Here is a 21,680-nt window from a genome sequence, read left to right as displayed (position 1 = left end):
TCCATTTGGTTGTAATATTACTGGAACAGTGACAGATTATATCACCACACACAGCCAATGGCCCCAACTCTGACCCATATTTTGCTTCTTCCATAATCACAGTGATTTCAGCTAATTACATGGCGTGTCCGTTGTTCATACTTTCACATTCATTAGGCATGTTTTCATCTACCTTTATATGCACAACACTGTGTGGATAATCTGAGCATAAGATGAATCACCTTTTTGAACAAATTTTGGGAAAAAACATTCATCCTATTATGAAAGTTTACCTCAGATTCCATATATGTTAAACTGGCAGTGGCACTCCCTTGCAAAGTGAGTTGAAGATGCAATGCAGCCATATGCAGGTTAAATCTCAACAAGAAATTTAGACTGGGATTGGATTCTGACTGGATGAGCCATCAGCTGATGTGTGCTTATGTTGAGAGTTGCCTGGATTGCTGCAAAATATCTAGACCTACAAAAACTAACATCCAAATTCAGTCATCATAAATTTCACTAATTTCATGTAGGTCTTTCTCTGACCTGTCAAGGCATGGATACAGGACTTCTGTAGGGGTTCTGTGGTATCTGGCACTGGGACTTTGGTAGCAGATGCTCTGCATCCTGGGGGTTGCATGTTGAGGCTTGTTCTGGCACATTCTATAGATGCCTGATTGGTTTGGGATGTGGGGAGTTTGCCATACTCCCTGAACCTTCTAAACCTTTGAAAATTTCTAAATAGTTTTTCATCAACTCTCTGGGTGAAGAGGGGAAGTTAGCTACTGCTAGGGTGTGTCTGATATGCCCTTTGGTGTTGTTTCTGCATCATCATAATAATGTTGGTCCAGGATCAACATTGCAATTGATCAGTCATGTTGTTTGCAATATGGGGAAAAAAACAACACATGTTTATATAAAACTGTCTTCTGGAACACATTTCAGGTGTTTTCTTCATTCATTTATACAGTATAGTAAATATTTAGATTTAGATTGCTCATGATGTTTGCTAGTGACAGTTTTTAATAGGATTAGCTAATTTCATTCCTAATGCTAACCAATTGCTCAGGCCACGTCAGTGGTCAGTTGCATTGTTGATCCTGGACCAAAGTTATTATGATGACGGGGACATTAGATTGTGCGCTGCCCCTCAAGCCTTTGTTGGCATTCAAAAGGTGGAGGGTGGGGGTGGTGACTCAGTCTGCAGCAGTGTTTAGGTGGGTGCTTCAAAGAAACATGGCTTCAATCACACCAATAAAGATGAGACTGAGCCAAATATTGAAAGCTGAAAGCACGCAACCCATATATTTTCTAAATATACAAACACAATGTAACTCATCTTCAGTTATACGGTATGGAATTACTGTCACACAAGCTTAAAGATTGCCTTATATTCAGGCCAGTATGGCCAAGGTAAATGTGAGTCAGGTAAAACCACACAGCAAATGATGCCTCCAAAACATTTTTAAGAGTTAAGAGTAATTTGCTGTTTACACACTCTGCATTTTCTAAACATGTTTAATCTCTCTTTGGATGGATGCCAACAGCTGCACAGGTCAGGCCAGATAAACTGAAACACCTGAACACAAATGCACTCTTCGTGATGTGCTCATTATTTGAGGTGAATGACCTGCAGTGTGCACAAAAACACTTATGTGGTCCCCAGAGTAACAAATAATGTAGCAGGCAAAGGATGATGTAACATGCCTGAATTGTAGGGGTGATGCTGGATGAGTTCAGGTGATTTTGCCAGTATAGTGTGTGTGTGTGTGTGTGTGTGTGTGTGTGTGTGTGTGTGTGTGTGTGTGTGTGTGTGTGTGTGTGTGTGTGTGTGTGTTTCTAACCAAGGTTTCTTTTTGTTTTCCTCTGGCTGCAGGCAAAGAGATGATCGAAATGTATTTTGACTTCCGCTTGTTTCGCCTGTGGAAAAGCCGCCAGCACTCCAAGCTACTGGACTACGACGACCTCTTGTGACACCACCCAGTGTTCTGTTGGCTTGTCGGCCAGTTATTGCGAATCTGAGCCTACCTTTGTACGGTGTCAAGGCATTTGGTTGAAGTGGGGGGGCTCCTCTCCTCTCCAGAGAGGTTCCTAGACCGGCTCTGTGTGCGCAGCTGGAAGCTGGAGCAACAGTGGAGGCAGCAGCAGTTGGGTCTGTTTTTGTAAGCCCTTCTGAAGCGACGGGGTGTGGCCCTGTAGATTCAGCCGGCGGTGTGCTTTCTCTCCTGCACCTATTTTCACTTTCTGCCTCTGCCTAACCCTAGAAAAGAGAAAGAAGGGGGACAAGAGTGAGTTGGAGAAGCAAGTGACTCATCATCCTAGCCTAAATGTGTCAGAAACGCCAACTACACTTAGATTTCTGAGTTCAGAGAGACTATTAGATACAAGAGTGACAGTGGAGAATCTCTGTCTGAGATTTGAGGATGTTTTTTTCTTGTCCCACCTTTAGCCAACCTATCTGCTCTTGTTAGGAGGCTTATAAGGATGGATTTATAAGTTATTTACAAAGGAATTAGAGCTTATATGTAAATAAACAAGTGCTTGCTAGAGCATTAGAGAATACATTTTCAGCATCTCTCTCCATGCTGTCATGTGATAATCTGGACATGTGATTAGTCATTTTAAGAATTAGAGTTGTCTATTTACTGCAGTCTTTTTTTAAACCTTCATATAAATGTAATAGTATTTCTTACAGACTGTTGTAATAACTCAGGTCAAATTCTTTTGTTTTCTACTAAGAATTGTACTCACCTGTACAACATACTGTAGATCAGAATCAAAGGCCTTCATACTCCACACAGAGTCATCTTCAGTGGAACATCAGGGATGAGCGGAGCTTTTCTCCATTTTCATCTCGCCTTTTGAGTCAGCTGTAGCCAAACAGACAGATGCATCCATGCATGTTTTTCATAACATTACAGCATTATGTTTTAGCCCACTGAGCCACTGCTAGCTGATTTTTCTTGAGCTATTGGTTCGTGGGCTCAAAGCCTTTTGCAGTGTTTGTATTGCACATGTGCATTCAAACCCTTCTTGCATAGTTAGCCTGTAAAGAGGTTTCACTTGGAGGCTGACATCACACTCTTTACAGTGAGTGTAATTTATATAGTGCATATTTAGTTCATTCCAACAGTTTTTCACATTTTTGGAGAACTTTCATTCTTTATTTAGCTTGGACATCCAGTGGAGTGGTAGGGGCGATGATATCCTTTGACTTATTTTTGTTTCCCCTCACCACCAGCTTGTTGTTTCCATCTCAATATACTCTTAATCTTAATCATATAACAGCAACAATGTGTCCCAAACGCTGTCTTTGCCATGCTTATTCCCAGCATTACAGTCCACTGTAAAATGTTTTGCTGTAGCAAGATTTTAAAGATGCACTGGTGTGATTTTGTGTTTTGCTACCTTACAGTTGGGACGTTTCAGTCAGACTGACAAAAGCTGAAGCAGCAGAGGCTGAGATAGCTTCATCTTCATTCTTCTGATTGTTCCATTTGCAAGATCCTACATTTCCCACAATGCAACATGACTGCTTTTTTTCTCGAGCTCCTCTTGGAATGACAAATGTCTGAATTCTAAACTTAAACTTTGTGTGACACAAAGTTTTGTGGTACTGTTTTTTCTTTTCTTTCTTTCAAAAAATGTGTCATCCAAGCTAAATGACATCATCTGTAGGAATATTTAGCTCCACTCAGGGGCTTAGTGTTGTGTAGATCCACAAATACAATAATGCCATATAGCTGATCATTGCACACTTAGTTTACAATAATAATAAAAGTTTTGGGGGACTGTGCTGTTTAGAAATACATGTACTGGTATTGAATATGAGTATTGAATATGAGTAAAAATGGACAGGATGAGTGAAATTTACATTGTTTCGTCTCAAACTTGTGCTAATGTGGTCATGTCCTCTGTTATATAATCACTTTTTCCTCCCTTCTGCACCCTCAGACCAAAGCACTCTTTCTTATCCGCAGCGCAAGCTGAGAAAAAGTGCTTTGTTTCTTGTTTCTTCCGTGCAGTTTGCTCGCAGAATGAAAATTAGTGTTTGGATTTGGGATGAGTTGTGATATTTTTAAAGTAACACAAGGTGTATTGTTCATGATATGTTTACTAGTCTCTTATACTGTGTCCTGTCTGCATTGTAAACATAGTTCACTGCTTATTTTTCCACAAATTCCAAGCTTTGTTGCAGCTTCTTGGGCCATCCATGTCAGCTGACCTGGAATTAGTTTTCATGAAGCAGTCTTGATAGGTAGAAATTACAAAAGAAATCTGAAATCTATTTTATTTACTACATTTAACTACCAAACAGCTTAAAATATGCCCCTGTTATTTAACTGTTATTGTGAGAGTTTTTGTGTTCATGGGACCGAAATCTCAAATTTAGAATAGTGGGTCATAATTATGAGTGGTATTGGATAAGCTGCTGAGATAAGGTCTCTGACATGTTTGATTGAATGCAATCTTCTTCCACATATACCTGTTACCATGACATTTGCTATGTTTGCTGTGTCTTAAATCACATACTTCTATATTTACACTCATTAATTTGAGTTCGACATTGTGTTCACAATATCAAGTACTGCTCCACAAAGTGCTGCTTGAGTACCTAGAAATGTGGAACATTTCTCGAGTTCAAGGGTCACTGTTAGCTAGCAGATAGACTGCTAGCAGATAGACTGCTAGCTAACTGGTAGTCCTTCCGTAAGAGTTTTTTTTTTTTTTGTTAAGGGTAGATTTTTTTTCTTCAGGCACTGAAACTAGCTTTGTTAAATTGTTTTGCATATTGCAAATGCCATTAATGGTGAGTGCATGACTGGTCAGCTTTGATTTGAAACAAGCCTACCTGGTAAATCCATTTACTAAACAAGTAGCTATATAGTGTACATAAAGCACTAAATGAAAAAGTATTTGAATTACTTAAACAGGCAGGGATACAATGCTGCTACATACTCTTTTATTCCACAAAGCATGTATCACCCAATCTCTGTCACAAGCATTGTGATAATTTGGTGTAATCAAAGGAAAAACGAAGACCTTTCTAGTTCCATGGCTGCTCCTGGTTTGCACCATTAAGTCATGCAGCATACTGTCTCACATGGCATCTGGGTCTTCGAATTACCTCAAATGCAGAGAGAACCAGGGATTTATTTGTTAGGGAATATTTAATGATATTTTCTCTACTGCTACCTTTTTAATTTTCATAAATGTTATGCTCAGTTGAAAATATTGTACATTTTCATTGTACAGTTTGTGTTTTCTTTTTTTGTTTGGTGTTGGTGGATTATGTGTAAGGACTTCATTATACTTTCCATGTGAGTGAGTCTATTAGGCTCAGGTTGGGTCTAAATGATTTTGTCATGAGACAGTGAGCCAGTCTATGCAGATGTCTGCATGCCTGGCTCTTTTTTGACTGTGGACACTGGAGATTTTACATTACTGGACAACAACCAGATGGCAGACTTCAAGCGGACGTATAAGAATTACGACAGGGATGACTTCTTGGCTCTCATGTCTCCTGTACATGTCTGAAACATAGTATAATCAATGCTTGGAGCAAAGTTACTGAAGGTAAACATTTCCTCAGCTGTTCTTTTGTCAAATTCCTCCAGGAAACCGAAAACCATATAACAACCGCCTGGTTATTGGCAATCCATCTAGGGCTGGACTCAGCGGTAGGGTTTGCGTTAATGTCCACCCTGTTTGATAGAATTTTCTTATTTGGAATATTCAAATGGAAAAGCTTTAAACAGAAAAAAATGTGCCTAAAACAATACCCAACCCTAAACCACCCCCAGGTGTGTCAGCGAAGATATGATGTTTTGTTTATGATATCAGTTTTAAGTGACCTCTAGTTTGAGTGCTGGCCTTAACTGCAACTTATTAGAAGCAGCGCCAGGTTGTTAACATTAATGCACAATATTGAGTGCTGAGTGTGTTAGTGCTGTGGAAATGTGCATTATGCTAAACTGGTCATCTGTTCTAGAACAGGTAATCCCTCTCCTCCTTTGTTATTCAATCAGCCTTTGATTGTGTTTGCTGATCAAACCGCCAACTGTTACTTCAAACAGGAGGCGGCTGTTCAGTATTTAAATTGTAGTAGTATTTTACAGCCGTTGTGTACAGTCTGGCTAGTTTTGCATGTTCACCTTGTTTACATTAACGTCAAAGTTAGTTGAGGTTGGTGTAAGTTAGTGTAACTCTCAGGCAATTATACAACTTTGAATGTTTCTTTTCCCTTTGTTCAGGCTTTATGAGCGTTTTGGACTTATCATGTGAGGTCGTGCCTGTCCTTTGTGCCCAGTGATCTCTTTGCTTAAAGATGGTTCTGATCTTAAAAATCGTTGTACATTCATGACTTTCCTTCATGAAGATATGTATTCATTTAAAGATCAAATACTTTCCCAGTTTGTATTCTGTAGCAGTAATCTGTGTAAGAATATTTCTGTATTGGTATTTCAATTTGTATATTTGTATGTACAAGAGCATTGTTGGAGGTACTGTACGAGATACCTTTGGATTTTAATGACTGTCTTACAATTCTGTGGACAGAAACAGACACTGCAGTGTGTGCAGTGTGCTCGCTGCTCGGCTCCTTTATATTCTGCAGCAGTTTAGCGCAGCCCCAGTTCTGCTCATACGACCCTCTTCTTTCTCCTCTGCTGCGAGTTTAAATAAAGGTCAAAGCCCAGAGCCTAATTACACACCTCTGTTCGACACTTGTAACCACATCTTAAGTCGAGGTGTTTAATCGTGCTCTTATACTAGAAACTGGCACAAGTTTGATGGATTTCTAATGAGTTTTCTGATAACAAAGACAACAGAGACTTTACTGGAGATTCATTATCTGCTGTCAAGCCCACAACATTTTCCCCATGGCTCTGATCAGATAAAACACTTAGCTCTCTTGCTGGAACATAACGCATCAGTGCTAACATGAAGGAAGAGCCCAAGCAGTGTAAAACAACTCGCAGACTTTGTAGACTAGAGCGGTTTTGAGTCACGCTGAAGCATTTCATTCCCATGGCAAAGTCAGGTAATGTAGGACATCAGAGATAATAGATCAGATCTTTGAATATTACCAGTCAAACACCAAACAGAATTTTACAATGCTGCTACAAAAATCTTTTACATGAAACAATTAGGCTGATTGGTTTGAACTTACTAAGACGAGTTGAGCAAAGATTTTTATTAAAAAAAAAAAAAAAAAGATCATTGTTCCAAAAACCTGCACTGTACTGAAAAATGATAGTTATAGTATATTATGTCATTTTGAGAAATATTCAAATAATAACCTTTGCTTTGAGGATAATTGCTTTAAGAAGCAGAGTGACTCTTCCATTAAGTAAATTGGGTCAAAAAGGTTAGACTACATGAGTTTTTCTGCTGCTTGCCAGAATTGCAGGTTAGACATTTCTGGCATTTTTAGTGCTTAAAAATATGAAAGTTTACGCAGTGACTACATATCAACCACAGTTATCTTGAACTGGCCATTGTCACATACACAGACTACGAAAACTCCAGTATCACAGAATCACACAATGAAAGTCAATAATTATGCTTTGTGATTGGAGTAGTAATTGCCTTATTTTTTATGAAATGAAGGCATAATCAATTTTCTTTCTCAGTTGTCCCCTTTCACTTTTGTTTGTCCCTATCATTTAAATATGATCAGCAAGTGGAAAAACCCCTAACCAAGGTCACATAAAATACTTCTGAAGATAATACTTAATCTAATGGGAGAAATTTTGTTTCCAAATATCTAAAATCACTGAGAGAAGCTTCAGTGTCAGGTATCTATAGGCTACTGGGTTTGTTACTAGAGTATCCGCCCCATTCAGAAACAAAGCATACATTATTTCATTAACAATGTTATTGATCAGCAATATTGACCAGTGTCGCTTTAAGATAAAAAGTAAACACCTGTACATATTGGCAGTGGAGAAAGCAGGAAACATCATATTTTTTAAAGGAGTCGAGCGGCGACTGCCTTGGCAAACTTCGGTGTGGGAAAACTCTGGCAGTAAAACATGACTCATATCTAGGATGTTAAGCCTCTTCTAATGAGGTCAGGTATTCATATACGTGCAGATGTATTTCAGGGGGAAATGACCACACGCAGTTTGACTTGTCGTGATGGTTCACCGAAGCAGCCATTTCCATTTCTTGAGAGGATAATTACATAAATCAAGAGCTTGAGCTTTGCCTCCTCTCTTGTTATTTTCCACGTGAAACTGTGTGTCATATTGACAATAGCAAAGATCGCTCAAATTATTATTAAGCATTGTTGTGCCCTCCCTGCTGCTTTGTTCCAGTTTCAGTGAAGATTTCCAAGGCTCAGTTGGGAATGAGTGTGATGAGGATGATGAAATGACGCTGCTTTGATTGCCCTGACATCTCCAGTTGGGCTGTGATTGTATTTCTGGAAGTTTTGAAAATAATATGTCTATGTAATGTCTGTGTCATTTTGGATCAACTTCTAAATAATTTAACTGAGCATTACATTTTGGAATAGATTTTTTAGTCCAACACAGTAGAGTGTGAGATTTATATATGTTACAGTAAGCTTCATCCATGTGTATGGATAGAGAAAATCTTAAAGGTATGATAGCAATTAACATTACTGCATATAGTGATTTTGATACTAGCATAAGTTAAAACTATTATCTGGGTAGCTTTCCTGAGCTTTGGGGTTTCTTCCTTAGAATAGACATTAGAGAATGCTGCTTATTTAAAGGGCAATGTGTTGTATCTGAACTAATAGCAAGGAAATGTTTTTGCATTGCACAATGTTGGTAATAACCTGTGAGAAAAAGTATTGTTTCTGCAGCATTTCCTCCCCTGAAGTAAACTATAGTTAAACACAGCTTGTGTCTTTGTCTTATCATTGATTCAGTGGTGTCATTTTGGCCCCTAGGAAGTTTTACCCGGTTTACATTTCGTGTCGCTTCATAAGTAAAAAGATCCTCTCATGCTAAAAATGCATAGGGTTGCGATGCCACAGTGCACTTTGGGATAAAAGTCCCCATCTTATTAAACTTTCTCTTTGTGTGCAGAATGCATGAAATTTTCTTCTGAGCACTCATGCAGTGAAATAGCCACAGTAACATATTTAGCATAAAATTGTGCAAACATGTATCAGTTACAGAGTGTTGCTAAGGCTCTGTAAGGCAGAAGTAAATGCTAAATCTAATATAGCAGCACAGTCACAATGATGCACTAACAAAGAACTTCTAACTACTCAAGAACTTGCACTTTCTGGACCTCCAGTTTCACTGGGGGTACTCACAAGATAGTTCCAAATGAATGGGGACCTATGGAGTTGAAGCATAAAAATGTTCATTTTGTGGGGTAAATGTTCTTTTTTTCACGTAGATGGAAGTATTACAAGCACCTAGAGGATGGATGGCCATCAAATTCTGGTTCTCAGAGGATAAACTCGAAATACTTCAATAACACTTTAACATTTATCACACTTTGTCTTGTCATTTTCCATTTATGGTGTGGAAAATGTCTGCATTACTATGGGCTGTGTTCCCATGGTGATATTCAAAGCAGACATTGGTTGTTTTAAGATGTTAAAAAGCCAGAAGCGGAGTTTAGCAATGATAAATATTAGTGTACATACAAAGACACTTGGAATAATGATGCATATGATAATGTTTTCTTTTAAAGGCAAAAATACCCAATCACATTTGTCAAGACTGATATTGATGTAAAATTAAATATTACATAAATCAAAAATAAAATCTGTACAGTTATCCTAGTTCTCCAGAATCAGACAGAAATTATATACACCAGAGATTTTTGCAGTTCATAATATAGAAGCACCCTAAAGTACAAATATGCATATGCTGCTCTGCTGTGAGTATCAAATATAGTTATTGTGTTAACAGATGGAAGTAGCATATGTTCAGAGGCTGCAGTGATGCATTGTAAGCTGCAGCTACAAATTTTCCAGATGGAACAGCCATTGATAGCACGCAAGAACTCATAACTAGCTGTGTGGCAGACTAAGGTAACATGTTAAATGTGCAGGGCAATCAAAAACACTTCACTCTACATTATTATGAACACACATCATGAATTCAGTACTACCCTACACAGTTACACAGGGACACTGCAGCCAGCACATGTTGGCAGCCTTACAGCAACCACCATGTATGAATAATAGAAGAAAGGGTGGAGAGGACCAGACTACAGAAGCACAAGAACAGAGTTAGTGCTCAACACCCAGGGGGGTCAAATTGGAGAAGTGTATGTGTGTACCATACCATACTCTACTCACAAGCAATTTAATATAGACCTGTTAAACTGCTCGTTAACACAAACGTCTAATCAGTCAGTCTATGGCACCACCTGCTTATCTTAGGCATGTAAACATGGTTGAGATGTTCTGCTGAATTTCTGCTGCAGTATTCTTTTGAAGAATAGGTGTTGCCACTCAGACACTACCTCCACATCAGTGCTGTGTTGTGTTTTTTTTTCCAGGATATCTCTTCTTTTCAAACTGTTGCAGCATCTCCCTTTGTATAATCTGTGAGTCTGTGAGCATCTGTACTGACATATCTTTATAAAAGCATTACAGCTGTATACAACTGTGTTTTCATCCCACAAAGTGCCAGGTTATAAAAATCAAGAGAGAGAAACTAGTGACAGTGCACATGACATCAATTAGACATCAACTCTATCATACAGTGCTGTTCACGAGCCACTTGTGGTGGGTATACTGGGGCCCTTCAGTTCTGCTTTGATATTCAGATAGCAGGATCAGAATTTTGCATGAACAACATGAAAGCATGGATCCATCTTTAGACTGGTGGATTAATGGTATGGGAAATGTTTTCTTCCCACACTTTGAGCCTCTTACTACGAATTACTTGCTAAAACACCAAGGCCTACATGAGTATTATTGCTGAACATGCCCTTCTCTTTATGACCGCAGAGTATCCAATTTCTGATTTCTGATTTCTGATGGCCGCCTGTCACTAAGCTCAAATCATCTCAAACTAGTTTCTTGAACAGGACAATAAGTCCACTGTACTCAAATGGCCAAAGAGCATCTCTGGGATTTAGTGGAACAGGACAGTTGTATCATGGATGTGCAGTTGGCAAATATGCAGAAATTGTGACACTATCATGTCAGCTTTTGGCTGTTCCCTTGTCACAAGGGGTCACCACAGCACATAGCTCTGCATGTTTAATTTGGCCAGATGGAGGCAAAAAAGTTACTATTTAGTACAAGCCAATGCCTTAATTTACTACAATCCAGTACTGTCTACTGCTACTTTGGTTTTCATATGTATGAAACATTCAGATCATAACTGATCTCATAGCAGTGAAAGCTGAGCCAGTGACCTCCTTCATTTAGATTAGCAGAGTTGATGCCTTGATGTATTGCGTTTTATTGCCTTGCCCGTCCCCTCCCTTTCACTCCTCTTCAAGGTGATCACAGAGCAGATTTTATTGATTATAAAAAGGGTGATGTTTCTCAAGGAGATCCTTTACGGTCTGGATGATGTAGTCATGCATTACGAGATCTTATTAAGTGGTGAGATGTTTCAAAAGTGTGTTTTACTTTTCTTCGAAGAATAGGGAAGGATTAGACTCTGGGTTTCAGGTTGACACCAAATCTTGGCAAATCAACAACAATAATAATACATATTCAGTTTCTAGTCATGTATAATAAACAAATGTATATAAATGTATAATGTAATTACTGAAGCATATATATTCATGTGATAAGTCATATGATTAGGGATGGGAAATGATGAGAATTTAGCAATTGTGATTACCTTATCAATATCACCTATCGCTTCAATTCTGTCACGTCTGACAAAGCAAACAGCGTGGAGTGACGTGGATGTGGACCCAAAAGCAGGCACACGGAGAGGAGGCCGGAGATGAACAAATATCGAGCCTTTATTGTTGGCTGCAATAACACCATGAACAAAAGGCGACAGGAGGAACTGTGAAAAACAAAACTTAAAGTGGGAAAAGCTAAACCTGTGGGACATGTGGAACATAGGAAACAATACAAAAACCTGAAACGGGGGACGAGGAACGAGAGATTTGTGAACACCTGGGAAGTAACACAGAGGATGACAAGCAGACGGTCCGACAAGGAACAGAGGGAAACACACTATTATATATACACACAAAGGGTAAGGAGGACAATAGGAAACAGGAAGGGAACACAGATGAGACCAATCAGACAAGACGAGATGAGGAAGAGAGCAAAACTGAAAACATTAACAGTGGGAAATACAGGAAAACAGGAAATACTCGAACTTAGAGACAAGGATGACTAGAGGTAACACAAGGGAGGCACAGTAACAAAACCTAAAGACTAGAAAAACAAAACACTAAAGAATGACTAAAGGAGCTAGAAATACAAAACTAAACCATGAAAACTAAATCACAGAATTCAAATAACAACAACACAAAAAACTGGTTCTCAAGGCCCAGGACCATGACAGATTTCTTACTGAGTCTCCTATTAATTGGGTTCTTGTTGGCTCTGGGTTGAGAGTCACCACTACTGCTAAGCAGCATATCAAAGACATTGCATTTGTGGAAATTAATTGCACAGTGTGTGGTCAAATGTTTGTAGATGCTGGAGGTATTTCCCCCATTTGCAATAATCAGTGTGGTGTTATTACTGAAATGTATTATGTAATGTATTGTTTGCGTGTGTGTCATCTTTCTGTCTATAAACACGATAGTCTGTTTGGATCGAAATCAGATAAAACTGTGCAGGGTGTAGAGTGGGGTCATGCTAACAATCCATTACAATCTGGCTCACATCCACCAAGTTTTTCAGGGTCAACTTAATGATTAATTGATCTAAAATTGACAAGAAGCCTTATAACTTAGAAACATGATACTCAGTGTGGTGTGTACATCTATAGAACATTAAGGAGCTACCATATAAAGATTATATTTTTCATCACATCACATTTGACCTCTGACCTCTCCTTTGATGTCAATTGATGTAAAAAATGATCTCAAGTTCAGATGTTATGTAAAACTATTTGAAACTATGTCTTACAGCCACTGTTTGTATTGACTGCATATAGACATACAGGGAATAATATATGAGGATTAGGGATGGGTATCGAAAACCGGTTCTTGTTGAGAACCGGTTCCCACTGTTTCAATTCCTTGGAATTGTTTGGCATTTTTGCAAACGATTCCCTTATCGATTCCAGTTGCCCCAAATGACGTTACCGCGTTGCGGAGCGTCATTTACCTGGCAGGAAACACGGCGCCTAAGCGGCTCAAACGCTCAAAAGTTTGGTCATACTTTACGAGAACGGATGACAACAGGGCAACTTGCAATACTTGCAAAGTAGATATTTCATTTAAGGGAGGAAACACTACGAATATGCAAAAGCATTTGCTCACAAAACATGCGATGACCTTAAATTAATGTCGTGTTTTTAATTCCGCTCCGGACTCGTGAATCTCAACCCAGCAGCAGCGGTAACGTTTGCACGTCCTCTCCCGTTAATGCGGCAGGTAAATAATCAACTAACAGTGCATATTATGTTAGCGCGATCTGCCTTATTACAAAACCTGCCATTACTGTGCGCTGCATTTAGGTGACCATGATGAGAGAGACAGACAGAGTCTGGCTGGCTCAGATGCTGGCAGTTTTCGCTGCAGTCTACCGGTAGCGTCTCCTTTCAGGCCAGAATGTCACCGAGCAGTGACTAAGTTTGTGGTAAAAGGCATTTGCCACAGCAGATGCCCCCGATTTTCGGTAAGTGAATGTGTTTAATTGTAGGCAGGGAGATTACTGGATATTCTTGTGTAATTGCTACAGAATAATTTATGTTATACTTTGTTATTGCTACAGAAGAATATTTATTTTATTATTTTACATTTACAATTTTTTCCCCGGGGACCCTGTGACACACCATCGAAGAGCCGTAGGCTGTGGATCTCTTAAGATCTCACTGTTGGGTTTGTAAGGCCATGTTACTCCTAAATTTCTATCTTGTTCAAAGAGAAGATATAAAACAAAGTTCTAAGCTAGTCGACCTTAGTGTTCTCCTTTTTTAAAAAAGAATCGATAAAGAATCGAATCGTTAAACAGAATCGAAAATGGAATCGGAATCGTGAAAATCTTATCAATACCCATCCCTAATGAGGATTCTAAATATCATGTTACTTAAATGTCAATCTTACCATCAAATGTCTTAAAACTATGCTTAAAATGGTTCTGCCTTTGTTTATGATGGCAACATTTAGGAAATGATACTGGTAAAAGTAAATAGTGTTCAGAGATTGAGCTGCCTTGGCAGAGGTTTGGAGGGGCCAATGCAGTGCTTAACCTCCTTAGTTTTTCCAGTGAGGTCAGTTTTGGCAGAACCCAGTCTGAGACAAGCAGAGGAGCTCTGGAGAAAGCTAGAAAGAAACACATAATCAAAGCTGATAGAGTACAAGGACTGACTTTTGAGCAATCCCAGATGAGAAAGAAGTGGAAGAAGACACACACTGTCAGGGCAAGTTTTTAAAAAGACCAACATCTTTGTTAAAGACACTGCTTCACACTACCAGTTAAACTGGCTGAGGAGGGAGAACGTGTTCACGAATTCTGAAACTGAAAAGAAGTTTAAAAATGTCCCTATAATTAACGAAGTCAGTGGTGTGTAGTGTGGGATGTAACCAGAAGACTGATAGCAGAGAAAAGGAAATGGGTTATGACTGACAGGAGCTCTTTAGGAAGACTTTAGCTGGAATTATGTCAACATGCCATATTGATGGATGTATATGAGTAACTATATCCTGGAGATCTCTTGTGGAAATCAGGTTAAACACAGATGGCAGAACTCAGTCAGACTGAAAAGCTCCAGGGCTGACGTTTTATTTGAGGCCCCTGATCTCGCTAAAAAGAATTTCTACATGTATTAGAGTTAACACAAGGGGTGGCTAGAACTCAAGACAGAGCATGATCCAAGGAATGACTGAATTATTGACAACAGTATTAACAAAATCCTTTGGTTATGTCCTTTCTTCATTTTTAATAAAATGCCATGTGAGTGTAGTTATCGTCTTTCGAATGTAAAGGTAGTAAATATGGAGGTTTGTCTTTTGTCTGTGTCTTCTTACCTTTTCTATAACTTCATCCCTGATGTTGAATAGAATCACCAGTTCAAGTGGATGGCCTGACAACAAATGCTAACTTTAAGATTGTGCTAGGGTTAGCATTAATTCAATTCAATTTTATTTATACAGCGCCAAATCACAACAACAGTCGCCTCAAGGCGCTTTATATTGTACAGTAGATCCAATAATAGATACAGAGAAAAACCCAACAATCATATGACCCCGTATGAGCAAGCACTTTGGTGACAGTGGGAAGGAAAAACTCCCTTTTAACAGGAAGAAACCTCCAGCAGAACCAGGCTCAGGGAGGGGCGGGGCCATCTGCTGAGACCGGTTGGGGTGAGAGAAGGAAGACAGGATGAAAGACATGCTGTGGAAGAGAGACAGAGATTAATAACAGATATGATTCAATGCAGAGAGGTCTATTAACACATAGTGAGTGAGAAAGGTGACTGGAAAGGAAAAACTCAATGCATCTTGGGAATCCCCGGCAGCCTACGTCTATTGCAGCATAACTAAGGGAGGATTCAGGGTCACCTGGTCCAGCCCTAACTATATGCTTTAGCAAAAAGGAAAGTTTGAAGCCTAATCTTAAGAGATAGTGTCTGTCTCCCGAATCCAAACTGGAAGCTGCTTCCACAGAAGAGGGGCCTGAAAACTGAAGGCTCTCCATCCCATTCTACTTTTAAATACTCTAGGAACAACAAGTAAGCCTGCAGTGTGAGAGCAAAGTGCTCTAATAGGGTGATATGGTTCTACAAGGTCATTAAGATAAGATGGGGCCTGATTATTTAAGACCTTGTATGTGAGGAGCAGGATCTTGAATTCAATTCTGGATTTAACAGGGAACCAATGAAGGGAAGCCAATACAGGAGAAATATGCTCTCTCTTTCTAGTCCCTGTCAGTACTCTTGCTGCAGCATTTTGGATTAACTGAAGGCTTTTCAGGGAGTTTTTAGGACTTAATGATAATAATGAATTACAGTAGTCCAGCCTGGAAGTAATAAATGCATGAACTAGTTTTTCAGCATCACTCTGAGACAGGATATTTCTAATTTTAGAGATGTTGCGCAAATGGAAGAAAGCAGTCTTACATATTTGTTTAATATGTGTATTGAAGGACATGTCTTGGTCAAAAATGACTCCAAGGTTCCTCACAGTGTTACTGGAGGCCAAGGTAATGCCATCCAGAGTAAGAATCTGGTTAGATACCATATTTCTAAGATTTTCAGGGCCGAGTACAATAACCTCAGTTTTATCTGAATTAAGAAGCAGAAAGTTAGCGGCCATCCAGGTATTTATGTCTTCAAGACATTCCTGCAGTTTAACTAATTGGTGTGTGTTACCTGGCTTCATGGACAGATAGAGCTGGGTGTCATCAGCATAGCAGTGAAAATGTATGCTATGTCTTCCTCCAAAAGTTGATTCTGTTCATCAACTTTGGAGATTTACTTTCCTGGATGATTGAGAATGCATCAAGACGATATACTATGTCTTCTAATGATGCTGCCTAAGGGAAGCATGTATAATGTAAACAGAATTGGTCCTAGCACTGAACCCTGTGGAACACCATAATTGACCTTAGTGTGTGAAGAGGACTCTCCATTTACATGCACAAATTGGAGTCTATTAGATAGATATGATACAAACCACTGCAGTGCAGTACCTGTAATACCTACAGCGTGCTCTAATCGCGCTAATAGAATACTATGGTCAACAGTATCGAACGCTGCACTGAGGTCTAGCAGGACAAGCACAGAGACGAGTCCACTGTCAGAGGCCATAAGAAGATCATTTGTAACCTTCACTAAAGCTGTTTCTGTGCTGTGATGAGCTCTGAAACCTGACTGAAACTCTTCAAATAAGCCATTCCTCTGCAGATGATCTGTTAGCTGTTTGACAACTACTCTTTCAAGGATTTTTGATATGAAAGGAAGGTTGGAGATTGGCCTATAATTAGCTAAGACAGCTGGGTCTAGAGATGGCTTTTTAAGTAAAGGTTTAACTACAGCCAGCTTGAAGGCCTGTGGTACATAGCCGATTATTAGAGATAGGTCGATCATATTTAAGATTGAAGCATTAATTATTGGCAGGACTTCTTTGAGCAGTTTTGTAGGAATGGGGTCTAAAAGACACGTTGATGGTTTGGAGGAATTAATTATTGAAGTTAACTCAGAAAGATCAATTGGAGAAAAAGAGTCTAAATGAATATCAATGGTACTAAAAGTAGCTGTAGATAATGTTACATCTGTGGGATGATTATTGGTCATTTTTTCTTTAATGATTAAAATTTTATTTGTGAAGAAGTTTATGAAGTCATTACTAGTTAACGTTAAAGGGATGGTTGGCTCAACAGTACTCTGACTTTTTGTCAGCCTGGCTACAGTGCTGAAGAGAAACCTTGGGTTGTTCTTATTTTCTTCAATCAGTGTTCTGGCTTTGCGGAGGGCTTTCTTTTAAAGCAGCAAACTATTTCTCCAGGCTAAATGATGATCTTCTAAATTTGTGACACGTCATTTCCTCTCCAGCTTACGAGTTATCTGCTTTAGGCTACGTGTTTGAGAATTATACCACGGAGTCAGGTACTTCTGATTTGAGGCCTTAGTTTTCACCGGAGCTACAGTATCCAGAGTCGTACGTAATGAGGAGGTAAAATTATTAACAAGATAATCGACCTCTGTTGGAGTAGCGTTCAGATAGCTGCTCGGCTCTGTGTTGGTACAGGGCATTGAAGATGATAACAGTGGGTGGATTATATTCTTAAACTTAGTTACAGCGCTTTCAGAAAGACATCTACTGTGATGAAGTCTACTCTCCACTGCTGTGTAATCAATTATTGTAAATGTAAATGTTATCAGGAAATGATCAGACAGCAGAGGGTTTTCAGGAAACACTGTTAAATGTTCAGTTTCTATGCCATATGTTAAAACAAGATCTAGAGTGTGATTAAAGTGGTGGGTGGGTTCTTTTACATTTTGAGAGAAGCCAATTGAGTCTAATAACAGATTAAATGCGATGTTGAGGCTGTCATTTTTAGCATCTACATGGATGTTAAAATCACCCACAATAATTATTTTATCTGAGCTGAGCACTAAATCAGATAAAAAGTCTGAGAAATCAGGGAGAAACTCTGTGTAAGGCCCAGGTGGACGATATATGATAACAAGTAAGACTGGTTTCTGAGTTTTACAGCTGGGGTGGACAAGGCTAAGCATCAGGCTTTCAAATGAATTAAAAGTCTGTGTGGGTCTTTCGTTGATTAATAGGCTGGTGTGAAAAATTGCTGCCACACCGCCCCCTCGGCCTGTGCTTCGAGGTTTCTGGTAGTTAGAATGACTCGGGGGTGTTGATTCATTTAAACTAACATAATCATCCTGCTGCAACCAGGTTTCTGTAAGGCAGAGTAAATCGATTTGTTTATCAATTATTAAGTCATGTACTAACAGAGACTTGGAGAAGAGAGACCTAATATTTAATAATCCACATTTCACTGTTTTACTCTTTGGTTCAGATGTGGATACTGTATTGTTCTTTCTTTGTAATTTTTTTATGTTTAAGTTGTTTATAAGGCAATGATTTGACTGTATTGCAACTCTCAGACTTAGTCTCTTCAGAAATGTGTACCCTGCTAAAGGTAATTGGATCACAGGTGTGATACCTTAAATATTTACAGAAAATAAATTCTGGACCTCATCAATCTCTTAAAGCTATTTACCACCCCGCTTATGATCACAGGGTTAAAACATTACTTAAGGACTACATAAATTAATACATGCATCTCACTGAGCTGCTTCAGCCCTATGGCATCTCTGCACTGTCAGCTCACCACCTGAATGTGCAGTAGTAGCACTTTACATCACTTGACTCTGGGGAGAAGGGAAGGAAACAAAGTGAAATTTTTAAAAACAGCTGAACCTGTGCACCTGCTTGTCTGTTAATTCTCTGTTGTGTACGTGGTTACTGCTTCTTTTTGTAACAGATAAAATCGTTTAGATATCTGACTCATCTTATTTCAACATTTCCCTGATTCAGCTCTTGTTGCATCTATTTTTTTTTCTGGTAGCGTGTATATGTACTGAAGTTATCAAAAACTATATAAATCAGATGTTTGTAAACTATGTAGAGAAAAAAGTCTTCAGGTATAACTATAAGGTGTAACTGAAGAATGCTCTCTGGCTTCCCTTCCAGCTGTGTCCAACTGCTAATTTGCTTTTGTGATTGCACTTCTCATTTGCCTAATCAGGGTATTTTAATTTTGGCAAAGCGGGCAGGAGTTTTAAAGCATGGGAGATGGGGTTGGTGTGGGTGACAGGAAAGCCTCCCGAGGACTATCAGGTTTGAGTGAACTACTGACAGATAAGGGAGAAAGGTTTTTCCACGCCCAAAGTACTGATAGTGCTGGTAGAGAACGAAAGATTTCCATGCCCCTGGAGGCAAATAAACTAGATCTGAGATACAACATCACACTAACAAGGACAGAACGCACCTTTTTTTAACTCCAGCACAGCAATGCTTCCTGTTAACAATATGTGCAAATGGGTAAAATAATAAAGGTTTAATGCCTCTGTACTTTGATTGATAAATACAGAATACCTATTTTAATGAGGGCAAATGTATGCTCCACTGACTTCCTTTCACCATGGTAACAGCTCGTCAACAACACTTTAAAGCATCCTGCTTTATCCGTCCTGTTGCCTGTAGAGAGGACCATCATTTTCTTCTATAAAGACAGACTTGGAACCAGATCAGTTGACCCCTCCTGACCTTTAAAGTCTTTTTAAGGTACCCCAACATTTGCTTCACTTATCAGAACCTGAGTTTTTAAAGTTGGTTTTTGAAGAGACAACAGGCACTCACAGGTGCCTCATTAGAAGCACCTGCGAGCATGGACCCTGCTACAGCAGTCAGTTGTTGTTTTCTCCAAGTGTTCCACATTTGACTGATCTAGATAGGATCCATGCCACAGGCCATCTTCAAACTAGTGTTGTGCAAAACCAGGCTGCAGCATTTTTTAGAGTGAGGCCTAGAACCATCTCCAAATTGAAGGCCAAGTTCCAAATGGGAGCTGTACTAGATGCACTTAGGAACTGTAGGCAGTCTTTTACACATGTGCAGTCAATTTTTGCAGGACTATATTGACGATGGCTCTCTACCCTTTCTAGTGGTTTTCTCCCACTGAAAACGTTACGTCTAGATACACAGAATCAACTTTTTGGGATTTCCTTATCTAGATGATTGAGCATGCCTCAAGACTCTCTACCTAGACAATCCGGACCAGACTGCATACTGGTGTAATGGATCCTGAACATGTGGAGGAATGTTATTTTTAACAATGAGCCAGATTCTGTTGGATCATTGGGTAAAAGTATGTAGAAGACGCAGAAAACTCTATGCTAATTGCTGATTGCATTTTATGTTTTAGCGTGGCATCTCCCCGTGGCATCGCTGAAAAAACAAGGCTTGTGCTCATTGGAGGCAATGTCAATATAAAGGGATATTGAGATGAGATCCTGCAACATGGCAATCCTATATCTCCACAGTCTGGGACTAAACTCTATTCTCAAAGATGACAATCCTTGTCCCCCCAGGGCGGGGTTTATTAAAGACTACTTCCAAATTGGAGATGATGGATTGGCCTGCTTGCGGTCCTGACCGCAACCCCATTGAAAACTTGTGCGATCAGTTTGGTGACCGACACAACCCCACTGGCTGACTTGTGACAAATGCTGATTGCAGAATTGGTGCCAACTGTCAGCAGTGTGTGACTAAGCTGGTGACATGGACGAGGCGGAGGTGCGAGGCTGTTGCGGCTGTACATTGTTCTTTCACATGCTAATGAGCCCCCTGTTTGTTAAATGAATAAATTGTTAAATTGCCAGTATGTCTTATTTCTTGAGATTTCGATCATCCAATCCAATAAACAGCACCAAACAAGAGCCAGCAGCATAATAAGCTGTTTGGCATTGGCAGAGAACATTTGGCAAGTTTTTCATGGCAAAACCCACATACTCAGCTCTGCTGCTCAACCCACAAATATATTTTCTAGGATATAAGCAGGCTTTCCAAAGGTATACAATTTATTGTCCCGAAGCCGTTAAAGTTGCTGACCGCATCAGTGACATTAGAAAATGTTTGTATTGTATTGGACAGATTAGAGAAGGCAGCTAATACCCTAATACTTTTTGTCTGAGGGTAGTCAACAACTTTTAACTGGCACTGATCAATAGATATTTGTGATTACAAGCTTAATCGATCAAACAAATGGAAAAAAGCAAAGGTTGCATACTTTGTGTGTTCAGCACTTTGACTGGTACAATAATCTGTATAGGATTTTGAAATGGATTAAATTGTGACAGCAGTGGATCATTTTAATAGATGATTTCAAGATCTTATTTTCTGAGATCTAACAAAGTTCTTCATATTGATTAAAAAAATGATCATCTGTAAAATGTTATAAACCTGATACACTATGTTGTTCTCAGTGGAGTAATTTTAATGATGTTATTTATAGTAAAATACTGATTGCATCCGAGTTTGGTGGGGGGGGGAAAGAAACTGGCTGCAAGAGTAGTTTTTGA

General features: G+C 39.2%; 1 protein-coding gene across 1 annotated transcript in view; it reads left to right on the top strand.

Annotated features, from left to right (window-relative positions):
- The window catches only part of nsmfb (NMDA receptor synaptonuclear signaling and neuronal migration factor b), a 60,363-nt gene extending 51,539 nt beyond the window's left edge, over nt 1-8,824 (top strand). Inside the window, exon 16 of the mRNA XM_063489973.1 lies at nt 1,859-8,824. Coding sequence (XP_063346043.1) covers nt 1,859-1,956 — 98 coding nt within the window. The 3' untranslated portion in view covers nt 1,957-8,824. The remainder of the gene's footprint in view (nt 1-1,858) is intronic.
- Nucleotides 8,825-21,680: the final 12,856 nt, after the last annotated feature.

Source organism: Pelmatolapia mariae, linkage group LG12 (genome assembly GCF_036321145.2).
Source record: "Pelmatolapia mariae isolate MD_Pm_ZW linkage group LG12, Pm_UMD_F_2, whole genome shotgun sequence".
Classification (NCBI taxonomy): Eukaryota; Metazoa; Chordata; class Actinopteri; order Cichliformes; family Cichlidae; genus Pelmatolapia; species Pelmatolapia mariae.
Note: the sequence above shows the minus strand (reverse complement) of the source record. Positions and strands in the feature narration are given on the sequence as shown.